This window comes from Benincasa hispida, unplaced genomic scaffold (assembly GCF_027475165.1).
Source record: "Benincasa hispida cultivar pf3 unplaced genomic scaffold, pf3_genome.v1.1 HicScf501, whole genome shotgun sequence".
Taxonomy (NCBI): domain Eukaryota; kingdom Viridiplantae; phylum Streptophyta; class Magnoliopsida; order Cucurbitales; family Cucurbitaceae; genus Benincasa; species Benincasa hispida.
Window position 1 is genome coordinate 1 of NW_028326604.1, and position 13,955 is coordinate 13,955.

The 13,955-nt window shown below is 30.8% G+C and overlaps 1 protein-coding gene across 13 annotated transcripts; it reads left to right on the forward strand.

Moving 5' to 3' along the window:
* The first annotated feature begins 8,400 nt into the window (after positions 1-8,400).
* On the forward strand, positions 8,401-13,784 carry LOC150030170 (protein phosphatase 2C 53-like). Of its 13 annotated transcripts, none has more exons than XM_090309995.1 (6): positions 8,401-8,740; positions 9,032-9,117; positions 9,694-10,810; positions 10,939-11,256; positions 11,381-11,486; positions 13,084-13,784. In XM_090309995.1, exons 3-6 carry the CDS (start codon positions 9,908-9,910, stop codon positions 13,416-13,418), a joined length of 1,662 nt encoding a protein of 553 aa, XP_090166121.1. In that variant the 5' UTR covers positions 8,401-8,740; positions 9,032-9,117; positions 9,694-9,907; the 3' UTR covers positions 13,419-13,784. The 13 variants fall into 13 exon arrangements, with proteins under 13 accessions (XP_090166121.1, XP_090166112.1, XP_090166114.1 ...); XM_090309986.1 differs by having other exon boundaries at positions 8,530-8,740; positions 9,492-10,810; XM_090309988.1 differs by having other exon boundaries at positions 8,571-8,740; positions 9,056-9,117; positions 9,492-10,810.
* Positions 13,785-13,955: the final 171 nt, after the last annotated feature.

Sequence of the window (13,955 nt, forward strand, 5' to 3'; positions counted from 1 at the left end):
ACTTTTGTAGAGTTTATTTTCTCCGATCTAAAATTGGGGCTAACCCATCCTATACATGGTGAAGTATTTTGTGGAGGGAAGGAATTGTTTCAACATGGTTATCATGAGAGAGTTGGAAATGAGTATAAAGACTCGCATCAAGGGTGATCCGTGGTTACTACTTAAGGATGGAAATAGTAAGCTTCGTGTTGTGCCACATGGAAGCGTTAAGCTTATTAATGATGTCGTTTTAACCCAAACAAAACTTCAGAAGAATGGAGTGGTTTATATGCTTTTATGCCTTTTTTGTTACATTTATTTTCAAAATGTATGGGAGAATTGGAGCAACAAGTTAGTTATTATAGTTCTAGATTATAATAGTTTATGTTCGGGGTGTAGATTATTTTAGTTGAAATTATAATAATATGTGTTTGAGGTATAAATTATTTTAGTTTGATAAGGAAATAGTAAACATTGTAGAAAATAATAAAAAAATAATGAATATAAAATAGTAAAAACTGTAGTAAATAGTAAATACTGTAGCAAATTGGGGTTTTGAAATACTGTTGACCGTAGTTAATTGAGATTTTGAAATAGTTTTTACTATAACAAGAGATGATTATTATATTTTGATGATAACTCTTGTCCCAAACGCTTTCGTAGGATGTTGAAGGTCATTTGGTGATAATTCTTTAGTTCTAATGTTTATTCCATTTTATGTGGCATAAATGATTGGCACCCTTTGATTGGATTAGGATGCATGTTGAAGTAGATGATGTGACCAAATTTCTAGTGCTACTTTAGTGTCTTTGGGAGTATTGAAACTGACACATTTTTTAAATGAGGGTGTACTGCTTTTTAGCACACTAGTAGATTGCAAGATGTTACTGTCCCCATTCTCCGTTCTTTGGAAGATAGACATTTAATATCTCTGTTTGTTTCACATGATTCTACTTTTTAAAACCCAAAATATTACTATACAGGAAACTTTAAAACTCATCTAACATGTATTTTTTAATTCCCTATAAAAGTGCGAGATTTTTATGTCCATGAGATGAACATAAAAATATAGCTTAATTAATTAATAAATTAATATCAAGTATCCATTACTATTAACTTTAATTAATTGTTAAATATAAATATATTAATTGATCTTTAATTTATTTATTTTTAGTAATTGATCCAGATATGTTTAATTCAAAATTATTTATTTATTTATTATTTTATCAATTAGCATAATAATAATTAATGTTAAATTTAATTGATATCTCGTATTTAGTTAAATAATTATTTACTTTTAGTTTTTATATACAAAATATTGAATTGAACACAAATATTTAACTTTCAGATATTAATTATCATGCATATCCAAATACAAATATTAATTATAAAAACATTTAAATCTCGTATATTTAATATCTATATCTATGAAACAATAATATCTACAATCCAAATGGCCTTTTAAGATCATTTTTTATCAGTGGAGTTCTGATTTTCCATTTTGATTGATCCATCTCGTTGACGATAACAAACACTATTTCTTCATTCTTAATGTTGTTTGTCTTTTACTCTTCCAAAAACAATTAAACATCCAACTTGCAAGCATAAAGAGAAATCTTCAAACTATGAGAAGTGTAAAAATAAAACCCTTAATTATCATAGATGTAAAAATTTGACTGACCCATTTTACTCCATCCTCTCTCATATTTTATTTTCATTCTCTACCTTCCACCTAAGTTCAACTTTGCCTACCTTTCAAAAATTATTATTATTATTATTGTCCAACTTTGACAAAATTATTGTCCTATTTATTTATATTCGTTGCATTTGGTAAGATTTTTCGATTCATATATACATTGTATTTGATAGAGCATGTGACTCATTTGTCATATGAATTTATTACAAGATTATAATGATTAGATTTAAGGTTTATTAAAGTTACGTGATTAAAATTATCTCAAATTAGAGACCAATATAACATTTACACTATTATATTAGGAGGAAGTTAATTTTTCTCTATAATAATTAACACATGAAAATAATCTGATTCTCATTTTCAACTCCTTTATATTTATGTCACATCACTTTTGTAAGTTTTATAGTTTAATATTAAATTAATTGATTGAGTTGACTGATGAACTAAACATAATCTTTTGTAAAACCAAACAAGATTGCCCCATGTCTACTTTTATATTTAATGTTTTTTTTTGGGGGTGTAATCAAATTAGTGATAAAGTCAAAATATAGTTTTTCTTTGGACTTATCATTCATAAAAACAATTCAAAAAAGTTTCATGGGTGGATTTGATTTATTGTTCAGTTTAATACAATTAAATAGATGTGACAAATATATAATATATATAGTATGATCTCACCTTTAATTAAAAATGAATAATTGTGACCATGGCAAACAATAATAGTAAATATTTTACAATACATTTTAAAAATTAAATTATTTTAACTCCAAAAATCAAATAATAATAGGACGGTGATACCCAAATAAACTAAAGGGTGTTTGGGCCCCCTATTTATAGTTAACCCACCCAACATTTAGGTCTCCAACTAAAATAGTTGGAGCCCAAATCTCACTTGAGCGCTCGATTATTTTGGTTCATTTTCTTACTCTCTCTTGTTTCCTTACTCCGATTAGCGCTCGATTATTTTGCTCTAGTTCATTCCATGGTCACTCAATGGCTCATCACACATTCCTCGATGCATGGTCACTCGATACCAGTTTCATGGTCACTCGATACAACTGCAATCGACATGTGTATACTTGATCATATCAACGTCATACTCGATGCTCGATTACTTTATACTCGATTATTTTAAATTATCCATGTCACTCGATACATGGTGAATTTCAAATTGATTTTTTGAAATGTGAAATAATTTTATACTCGATAACATTGACTATATAGATGGCTAATTTACATGTACTATATACTCAGTCATTCGAAATTAATTTTTGTTGAAATTGATTAAAAATTTTATGCAAAAAGATTCTATATAAATATGTCTTCACAATTTAGGAAGAAGATGTCAAAAGAATTTTTGTTTTTTTAGAAAAATATCGACAATGAACTAATTGCATGAACATATTTTAAAATTAATTGAAAGTACATAAACTAACGTTGGACATTTGAAAGTAAAAATATAAAAATGAAATGAAAATCAAGATACATATGTCAAGATGATAGTTTAACTTGGAATAAACAATCTTCATTGGCATCAACAAAATAGGTCAAATTATAATGAAAAACAACAAATAGAGAGAACGAAAGCAAGAGAGAAACAATGCACAACGGATCAAGTGCTTTAATTAAGTTCAATATTCATTGAAATGGAAACATTACAATTATTTTATAGGCACGCATAAGAAACTAACCAATACACTAATCTTAAAACTTAGTCACCAACCTTAAATTTCTCGGGCATCAATTTTATCAAGACATTAAGTCACTATCTAAATAAAAATCATAAATTTCAATTAAAAAACATACTAATTTAATTAAACAAATTGCAAATTAAGTTTGGACTTTTAACCCAACTACCTAAGAATTAAGATATATATATGTCATTTAATAAAAAAAAACTTCACAAGTTTAAACCATCCAATTCACGTTAACGCGAGTCTAATTCAACCGATATAGATGTATATTATCGATTTCGAAGTTAGAGGTTTAATTTCCATCGATTATTTTTATTTTCTTTTTTAATTAAAAAAACAGTAATAACCTTCAATTTCACATGTCGGTAAACAAAGCAACCTCCTACTAAAAAGAGGCTTGGAAATCACATTCACATTCAAATATATGGTTTAACTTTAAATATTAAAAATATTTTTTCATGCAAGACAATTGTTTGGCCGCTCCAGTGGAAGGAAAAAGAGAACAATAATTACATTTTTTTTTTAATTAGAGAGAATGCTTTATTCATAAATACTTACATAATTTCAAAATAGATCCTGATAATAGAAATTCTTATAATTTTCTATAAAAATAGGTAATTGAATAATGATCTATAACGAAAAATTAGATCATCGCACTATTTTAGATTATTATCACATCATTTCAAGTCTCAATTTATGTTTAAAATTAATATTATAATTTTTTAGATATTTTCTATACTTGTTACTTTTTCAGCTTTTTTATTGGATTTTGAAAATGAGCTTATGTTAATATATAACAGGAAATTTATCATAATTTATTTGAAATATTCTTAAATCGATGAGTAAAACAAATAAAATATATATTTCTAAAAGTACAAGCGACCTAAAATTAATAGTTTTAAAAGGTTGGTGTAAAAAAGTTATTAGAAATGTTTATTTCTTTCTTTTTTTTTTTTTTTTAAAAAAAAGTCTATTTTTTTTAAGAAATACACTCTAGGGCCTAAATTCTATTTTTTTTTTTCTTACCATCAATATATAGGCCACTTTACTCATGAAAAATCAAATTCAATGACAAAAATGGATAGAGATTGATTGAAACTCCTCCTTTGCACAATATCGATGTAATTTAGACTATGAACTCTCAATTGTGATATTTCTTAAATCTCACCATTTCAATTTCAATATTGAAATTGTATTTAATTTTGAAGTCACGAGATTTTTTTTTTTGAAAAGATATTCGATTAAATGTGTGGTCGGAGAGATCTCGAAGTTGATAGTATAAACACTATATCAGTTGACCTATGTCGACTTTGACAAATAATGAGATATTTTTATTCATTCCCTTTTTTCATACGAAGTTTAAATTCTATCGAGTTTTAAACAAATTTAATTTTTTTCCTTTTTTTTTAAACAGAACAAATGAATTTGAAAAAAAAAAAAAAAATCTTGAATCAAAATTATCATTAGGAAAAAATAATTTCATGGTCTTCAAATTTTGGGTCTAGTTTCTATTTGTTCCATCGATTTCAAATTATTACATTTGTAGCCCTCGACTTAATCTATAACAATGATGGAAAATAATGGAATTTAATTAAGTATAATTCTTTTAAATTGATTAATAGATATTTATCCCTAAACACAAAAGTGAATATTTAGAGAAAATCAAGGTTAAAAGTGTGGATTTTGAAACCTATTGATTAAATTGAAACAAAATTTAAACTCAAAAAATGTAAAATTGTAATATTTTGAAGTCTAGGACTATATTGAAATTAAACTCATAATGTAAAGACTAAAAATATAACATTTTGAAACTTAAGAACCGAATTAAAACTAGTCAAACTATATAGACTAAAAAGATACTTTTCTATATTATTATTATAATCTTACTAAATTCAATAAAGTTTAACATACTGATAATATAAAGTCTAATTTTAAGATTTAAAAGTATATAGACTAAATTGAAACGTACTACAAGTCTTCACATGAATATAAACTCATACCAAAGTGCATTTCTAGAAAAATCTTAGATTGATAGGGATAGGGTATATCAAGGGTATTTTTCATGTATTTTTCAATCCCATCCCAATTAAAAAATAATCAATAATAAATTTTTAAAAAAATCTAGAAAAATAATTCCCAAATAGTGTTCCTCTTCCTCGATTAAAAGTATAGGTAATGTCAAAGTAATAATTCGACAGGTTGATATTTCTATCGATACTTTTACGTTTTTATGGGTTTGTTATCGACGTGAGAGGTGAATTAATATTTCTACTGTATAGTAGAAAAATCCATGAAATATAAAAAATAAGTAACAAAATGTCACTAATGCAAATATAATATAAATAGACATCTTAACTTATTTAAAAATAGTGAAATATTTATTTACTAATCTAAATTTATTTTTTGATTTTTTTTACTTTTATAATCTTTTTAGATATATTCATAGAAATTTCGATAAAATTAAAACTTCGATATTTTTATTTTATCTTTTTTTTTTTTTTTTTTTTTTTTTTTTTTTTGCTGATAGTGACATTTTAAACCTCGATCATAATGAAAAAGCTAAAAATTAATTTTAATTAATTTACTTTATAAAGTTGAAAACGATGGAATATCTGAAAGAAAAAGAACTACTAATTTTCTAATTTTATAATTTTGAACCAATAAATTATGGTCGGCTGAATTTTAGCATATTGTTTAGTAAGAAAGGTTGTCACAGGAGAGGAAAGGATCATATTCATACCCGCCGACCAATAAAAAAAAAAAGACACTAATATTTGACTATTTGATGTGAAACAAGCAATTAAGTTTTTCTTTCTTTGTTGTTTAGAAAAATATCTTCTCGATCTCTAGATTTAGATCTAATTTTCATTTGGTCTCTAATTTCAAAATGTTACGTTTTTAATTCATAAGTTTCGAGTTTGATTTTAATTTAAAGTTTTAAAATGTTATAATTTTACCATAGATTATAGAGATTTGAGTTTTGTTTCAAGTTTTGGTCATAGATTTCAAGGTTTATCTTTCTAGCTTTGACTTTTCATTAAATATTCACTTCCAATTTTTTGTATTAGTGACGTTAATGTCTATTAAGTAATTTAAAACAATTAGGATGTGAAATTTGAGATTTAATTTTAACAGTGATGAAGAATAGTATGACTTAATTAATTATAATCATTTAAATTTTTTTCAATTAATTAATTGGTATTAATACTAAAGACGGAAAAATGAGTATTAAATAAAAAATCGAGGTTAAAAGTATAAATTTTGAAATATATAGACTAAATCGAAAAAAAACTCAAATATCAAGAGTAAAATTGTAACATTTCGAGATTTAAAGGCTAAAATTAAAAGAAAACTCAAAACTTGAGATTAAGATGATAATATTTTGAAATTTATGCTAAATAGAAGCTAGACCCAACACTTAAAAGATAAAAAATATATTTATCTTCTTTTTTTTTTTTGGCTAATGTTACAATTTATTGCTTCTTATTTTTCAATATTCTTATTGTAGGAGACAAACAGTATTTGATAATTGTTTATTGTTTTTAATCGATAGTTTTTTTAATCATCAATTAAATTTTACAGATAGACAGTTTATGTTACGAAATCGACAATTAAAGAACACAAAAAGAAACGTAGAGATAGAGAAGATCGACATACAAATATACGTGGTTCACTAACAGTGTGTTAGCTAGAGAACAATATTATTTGAGATAATGTTTTCAAAAATTATATCAAAATGACGCCTCTAAGGTTAGAGAGTTTATATAGCGCCCTAATTTAAACCTTAGGGTCATAATTATAAAAAAACTGCAAATAAATAAATATGCTGAATACGATCCCATACTTGATCGTTCGAAGCGCCAACAACAGAATCATGACATTTCGATCGTTTATATGAAATTGATTTTTTGGAATAAAATATTACAAATGTGTTTGACAAATTAAAAAGAAAAACAAGGAAAAAAGGTATTTGCTGTTTGATAACTAAAAAAGGAGGAAAAAAAAGTTAAAATATATGAATAAACTTATTATTTACAGCCAAGTAAACAAAAACAAAAAATGTTGTCTAAACGTACCCATTAAACAATAAGATAAAATTATATATTTTTTTAACCAACTTAACATGACCAGAGTGGTCAGACATTGTCAATGCCAACAAAACATAACTCGAACATAAAAATATCCATATAAATTTTTATAGGTTGAAAATTCGAAGTTGTATTCTTTATAAACACATATTTTTTTAAAGTGGGATGTGAAAATTTGTAGTTTTAATCTCTTAGGTTAGAGCATATATTATAACAAAATTAAATTTTGCTTAAGTTAACTTTTTTAAAGGAAAATTAGATTACAAGTTCACATTCTCAATTACCGTTAAAATCAGATATGTCAATTTAATATATGAAGATCTGTTCCAAATGAGGTGGGGAATCTCCAACTAGACGGAAAATGAAGGAGGGAGTGGAAAGAATTTTCTCCCCACTAATAAAATGGTATTTTCCGTCCCCGACCCCACCTCGATTCTCCGCCCGTCCCCTTAATTAATTATTTAGTTATATATATATATGCACACACAAAGTTAAATTATATATTACTATGTGAGTTAGTCATATATAGATATACTTTTTTTTATATACTCATAGTAAGTGAGTTAAATTATATGGGTTACTTCATAAATTATGGAAACTACACATTTTAATTATATCTTTCACAAGTGGATTATCATTCCTTTTAGGAAGAGATTTAATAATGTTTTATTTTAATATAAAATTGTATTCGAAATGACTCATTTAATATATAAGTTTTGAAAATTTTATTTGATTAAATATTTTAAAAAAATTAAATTAATAAAAAAATAAGTGGGAGATATTTTTCCGTCGGAACTGAATCATCGTAAATTTTTCATGAGGAATCTCCATCCCAATTATCACGGAGAATTCGTGGGGATGAGGATTGAAATAGGAGGCGGGACATCTTCGCTGCTCCGTAGACATCTCTAGTTAAAAATTATAGAGTTAGTAGTTAATCCTCCTACCTCAATCGAAAAAATAAATATCTTATAACTATGTTGGAAAAAAAAAAAAAAATCCTTCACATAGGCAAGGCAAAATTTTCACATATTTGTGATTTTTAATAAATCGTATTTTATTGGTCGGAATTCATTTTCAGCAATAAATAAAGATAGACATAAAAACGAAGGTGCAAATTGATTTAACTCTTTTTTGTCTTTTATTTATTTATTTTTTAAAAAATTTTGTTCTTCGTCCTTGCCACCGATTGGAAGAAGAACAACAACATTGTAATTAACAAAAGACCCTTTTTGATTGGATTTGAGGATTAGAAGGGGAAGGATTTGGAACATCATGGATTGGTGAGTTTTCAACTACTCGACACGTGTTCTATTCTTTCTTTCTCTCAAACAAATTAAAAAGGTTGTATTTTTTCCCTTTTCTTTTTCAATTACTTTTCCTCGTATTTGCGTACTTCTCTGCTGCTCTGGCAATTTTTATTTGTATTTTTTCCTTTCTGGGTCGTGTAAATTGCTGTTTGTTTAAGTGGTAAGCAACCCATTATTTCTTGTTTCTTCATTTTGATTCTCTGGTTTTTTGTTTTTCTTATTCTTCTCTCCTCTCTCTCTCTCTCTCTACCCCCCTTTTTTAAGCTTTGTGGATTTGTGATGTTGAAGAGGAAAAAGAAGGTGAAGAAGAAGAAAGGGAAGTCTCTACAGTTGACGAGCTGAGAAATTAGGTAGTGAACTCTTCTTTCTACCCTTCTGTTTGTTTAATTTCTTCTTTTTTCTGTTGCTTATTGTTAATATTTGAAAGGGAAAGCATGAGAGGGATAGTGAGATAGAGAGAGGAAGCTGAATTAGATATGAGAGGTTACGAAGGATTGCCTCTGATTTAGGGAAACTCTATCAATTTTGTTAAAAGGGGTTACTATCTTTTCTAGGGTTTTCCTCTGATTCTTGGGATTTCGTCTTTCTGTGTTGTTTCTCGTGATTTTCATAAAAACCCCCTTTTCGTTATGTCTTTCTTGTGCTTAAAGATAAGGAGTTTGGTCTGATTTATAATTTTTTTTTTTTTGGGGGGGGGGGGGGGGGGTTTTCTTTTTCTTTCCAGGTTTTTCTGTGCATTTAAAGTTTCTTCTGGTTGATTCCGGCTCGTTGTATTTGTCTGGGGTTGGACAGAAAGGAATTCTAAAGAGGGAAATTGATGGGCCTATCAGATTTCCAAGTTCAAATTTCTCCTTATAATTGGTGGCTTGATCCAGTGTAGTTGACCAGATCTGAATGTTCATTTCATTTTTCCCTCACTTTTTTAGGCCTTCCACGTGTTGCTTCCCCTGACTTGGCTTCCTACTTTGGGTCTTATCAAGTTTCTTACGGATGGAAAATGGTTTGTTCAACCCCAACATTCACATTCCAAGATCATTCTTAATGACAGAAAAAGGCGGTGGATTAGTTGAAATATGACAGGTCTTGTTATTTTAGAGGGGTTAGGGGGTAACTTTTATCATTGCTTAGGTAGAGAATTTGATGGAGGAAATGTCCCCAGCGGTTGTGGTGCCATTTAGGGTAGGTAATTCAGTCTGTGATAACCCCAACATGGCAACCCCCATGGATATCACAAGACTTAAGCTAATGGCAGATACTGCTGGTTTGTTATCTGATTCTGTGACTAAGGCTTCTGATGACCTGACTGAAGTAGGTTCTGATGATTGTAAGAGTTCTAATGGGGAGGAAGAGGTTGGTATTACTACAGTTTCGGTTACGAATGACAAGTGCGAAGGAGTTCCATTGTCAGTTGTGTTATCTCAAAATAATAGCAGTTGGGTTGCGGAAAATGAGTCGATATCCCATGGAAGTGAGGAAGATGATTCTTTATCTTTAGAGGGCGATCACATTTATGATAGCTCTTGTTCGCATTCAGTGATTAGTGAGAATAGCAGTATTTGTGGTGATGATTTTTTAGGTTCTGAGGTATCTTCTTTTGAAGCATTTGATTCCATCAGCAATGCAAAGGACATTAGCAGCGTTGAGATTGCAGCTAAAGCCAATATTGAAGAGACTAATGTCGAAAGTCTTGACACTCAGATTGCGAGTTCTTCTTCTGCAGCAGCTAGCCTTGAAGAAGATGTTGGAGATGGGCTAGGCACTGAAGCATGTAATAACATGGTTCTTCAGCTTCCTCTTGAGAAAAGGGCAAGCGAACCAGTCGGTCGAAGTGTTTTTGAGGTAGATTGTGTTCCCCTTTGGGGATTTACGTCGGTCTGTGGAAGAAGACCCGAGATGGAAGATGCAGTGGCAACTGTACCGAGGTTTTCGGAACTTCCAGTCCAAATGCTTGTTGGTGACCGAGTTCTTGATGGCTCAAACAAGGCTATAGCTCACCAAACCGTTCATTTTTTTGGGGTTTATGATGGTCACGGTGGATCTCAGGTATGCGTACAAATTCCATTGGTCAGGTGAATGCGTTTCTTGTTTAAATTCCTCCTACCGTTCCATCATATGCAAGTCTTCTAACCATGCATACTGTTGTTTTAACTCAAATCTCTTAATATATATAGGTCGCAAATTTTTGTCGTGAACGTATGCATTTGGCTTTATCTGAGGAGATAGAATTGGCTAAGCAAGATATAGCTGTTGGCAATATGAAGGATAATTGCCAAGAGCTATGGAGAAAGGCATTCACCAAATGTTTTCTAAAAGTTGATGCTGAAATTGGAGGGGGAACTGGTGTTGAGCCTGTTGCGCCAGAAACTGTAGGCTCCACTGCTGTTGTTGCAATTATCTGTGCCTCTCACATTATTGTTGCAAACTGTGGAGACTCAAGAGCAGTTCTTTGTCGTGGGAAGGAGCCAATGGCATTGTCTGTGGATCATAAAGTACGTTCATGTTTGACGTTTCATTAGTGAACTTTCCATATTCTTGTGTTGTATTTTTCGTTTCTTCACCTTTGATTCCAATCCACTAATCTTCATGTGTTATAAATTCGTTGCTGTCTCCCAGCCAAACAGAGAAGATGAATATGAAAGGATTGAGGCCGCGGGAGGAAAGGTCATACAGTGGAACGGGCACCGTGTTTTTGGTGTTCTTGCAATGTCGAGATCCATTGGTATGTTTTGTCCTACACAAATTTTTAAGTCCAGTTTGCTAGTCATTTCAAATGATATGATGTCTCCGACAATCTCTTACTGCTTTGCCAAAGTAGTCTATAGTTGTAAATAAGCATACCCAGGGGACGTAAAGGAGAGTGTTCCAATGGTTCCAAGTCAAAGCATCTTTCCCATCAGACTTTTTATTGTTCGTCAAGATTCTAGGCTTGGCATTCTTGAGATGAGTCCACTAATTTATCACAAGTGGATGCCACTTTGGAGTTCCATTTCTTATTAAAGCGTGGAATATTGTATGTGGTGCTGTTCTGACAGTTTTTACTCTTATTAACCAAATAGTTTAGATTTCTAGTGAGTGAGGTGATAGATATGATTGGATATTGGGGCAGAATTTGTCATACTTTTTTATCTTTGTGCTTTTTGTAACCGTGCTTCTGAAGCCTTGCAACAGATCCTTTGTCTTAATCAAGCCTATGTCACTCCTCACCTCCTTTGGATTCTACATCTACTTTTCTCTTTTTCTTCTTATTTTCTTTAAAAATTTTGACTATCAGAATTCAGAAGCCATAGCCTTACGCTGTAGGAGAGATTTCATCCACCCAAGGCCATCGTTGGGGATATAGAAGGGCTTTAAGTTGTTAAGGTCTCTCTCGATAGCTTCTCTTGTTCACTTCAAGCCGTTGGTGTAATGACCCGTCAGCCCTTCAGAAATAAAAACATAAAAAAAGAAATGGTTGTGGGAACCGACGGTGACGTAGGTAACCGGGCCGATGCAGCCGGTTACCGGGAACTGCAAGGTCGTAAGGTTCCCAGGAAATGACGTTCCCTTTGTAAAGTTGACCTTTTGATAACTTATTAGAGTTGGCATGAAATGGATCATGAAAGAAGACGTATCTGATGAATGAATGATTCAATCCCCTCCCACGAAATCATATTGTCTTCCTCTTCAAATCAAGAGATACTTTTGGTTCCGTCGTGCGTGTAACAATTTAGTTGACATGTTGCATCAAAATGAGTTTGCCACTATGTTGTATTTTTATTATTCAAGATACAAACCATATCAAAATGAGCTGCTTAGACATCTCACGTGGTTGTGTGGTGCTGCTCATCTGCGTGGCTTGGCTTCTAGTTTCAATCATGTTCCTCCTCTCCCAGGTTTTAATCGTGTTCCGCTCATCTGTGCTGTGTTATGATGCATCATAAGAATTTGAACTTCTGAAATGTTAGGTTGTTCTGTGTGAAGTTTATCGACAAACAGTAGAATTAAGTGCATTATGTGGACATAATTCTGTTTATGTTGGCAGTCGTTTTCTGTTGATATGGAGGTCAATCTCCAATCACTTCAGTTACTTGAGGTTGAGTGGGAGAAACTTGGTTGCTGTTTGAGTTTGACCTGAAACAGCATACAAAAGGGAGCTGAAGTAAAAGCGAATATGAAAAATTGATTACTTGATGTTTTTATTTTTTTATTTTTTTTTACATGAATATAACTGTAGGAGACTGTGTTTTGTTAATGATGCCATGGTTTTGAATTTTGAAAGCACTGAGGTTGGATTCATATCATATAATTTATTCAAGTGCATCTCATGTGGATTGCAGGTGATAGATACTTGAAACCATGGATCATCCCAGAGCCAGAAGTGATGTTCCTCCCTCGGGCGAAAGACGACGAATGCCTCGTTCTAGCGAGTGATGGTTTATGGGATGTGATGACAAATGAAGAGGTATGCGACTTGGCTCGAAGACGAATCCTACTCTGGCACAAGAAGAATGGCGTCAGTTTGCCTTCTGAGAGGGGGCTGGGGATCGATCCTGCAGCCCAAGCAGCCGCAGAATACCTCTCAAACCGAGCTCTTCAAAAGGGCAGCAAAGACAACATCACAGTAATCGTGATCGATTTGAAAGCTCAAAGGAAGTTCAAGACAAAATCATAACGAAATCATTCTTCCTCTTTTTAGTTGTACTTGTACCATATTATTGTTATGATTTATGAGACAAGGAAACACGATGATATTAATGTTCGCCCGACTATTTTTCTTCGGGGCATTATGATATTAATGATATGAATGTGAAGGAAGTATGCAGCATTCTAGAATCTCCATGGCACTAAGAGCATTTGTTATAAGCTCTTCAGTCCTGATGAGTTCTGGCAATGTAAATGACTGCTGCAGCAATGTGATAGAATAGGTGAAACAAACTGGGAAACCCTTCCACTTTTATGCACTATTTTCTTTGTATCAATTCGTACTCTTGGTGCTTATTATAAAGAATTAGCAGAAATTGAGGCTTTTCTTTTGTTATCTCCTCCTCTTGTATATATATTTTCTTATATAAACATCACATACTTGCCTAGGCTTTTGAGGTTGTTCTTTTCTGAATCTTTCCCCTTCCCAATTTCTAAATAATCATACATGCATCTCCTAGCTTCAACTTCATTTGGGTACTTGTATATATTTTTTCAAATTACTTAA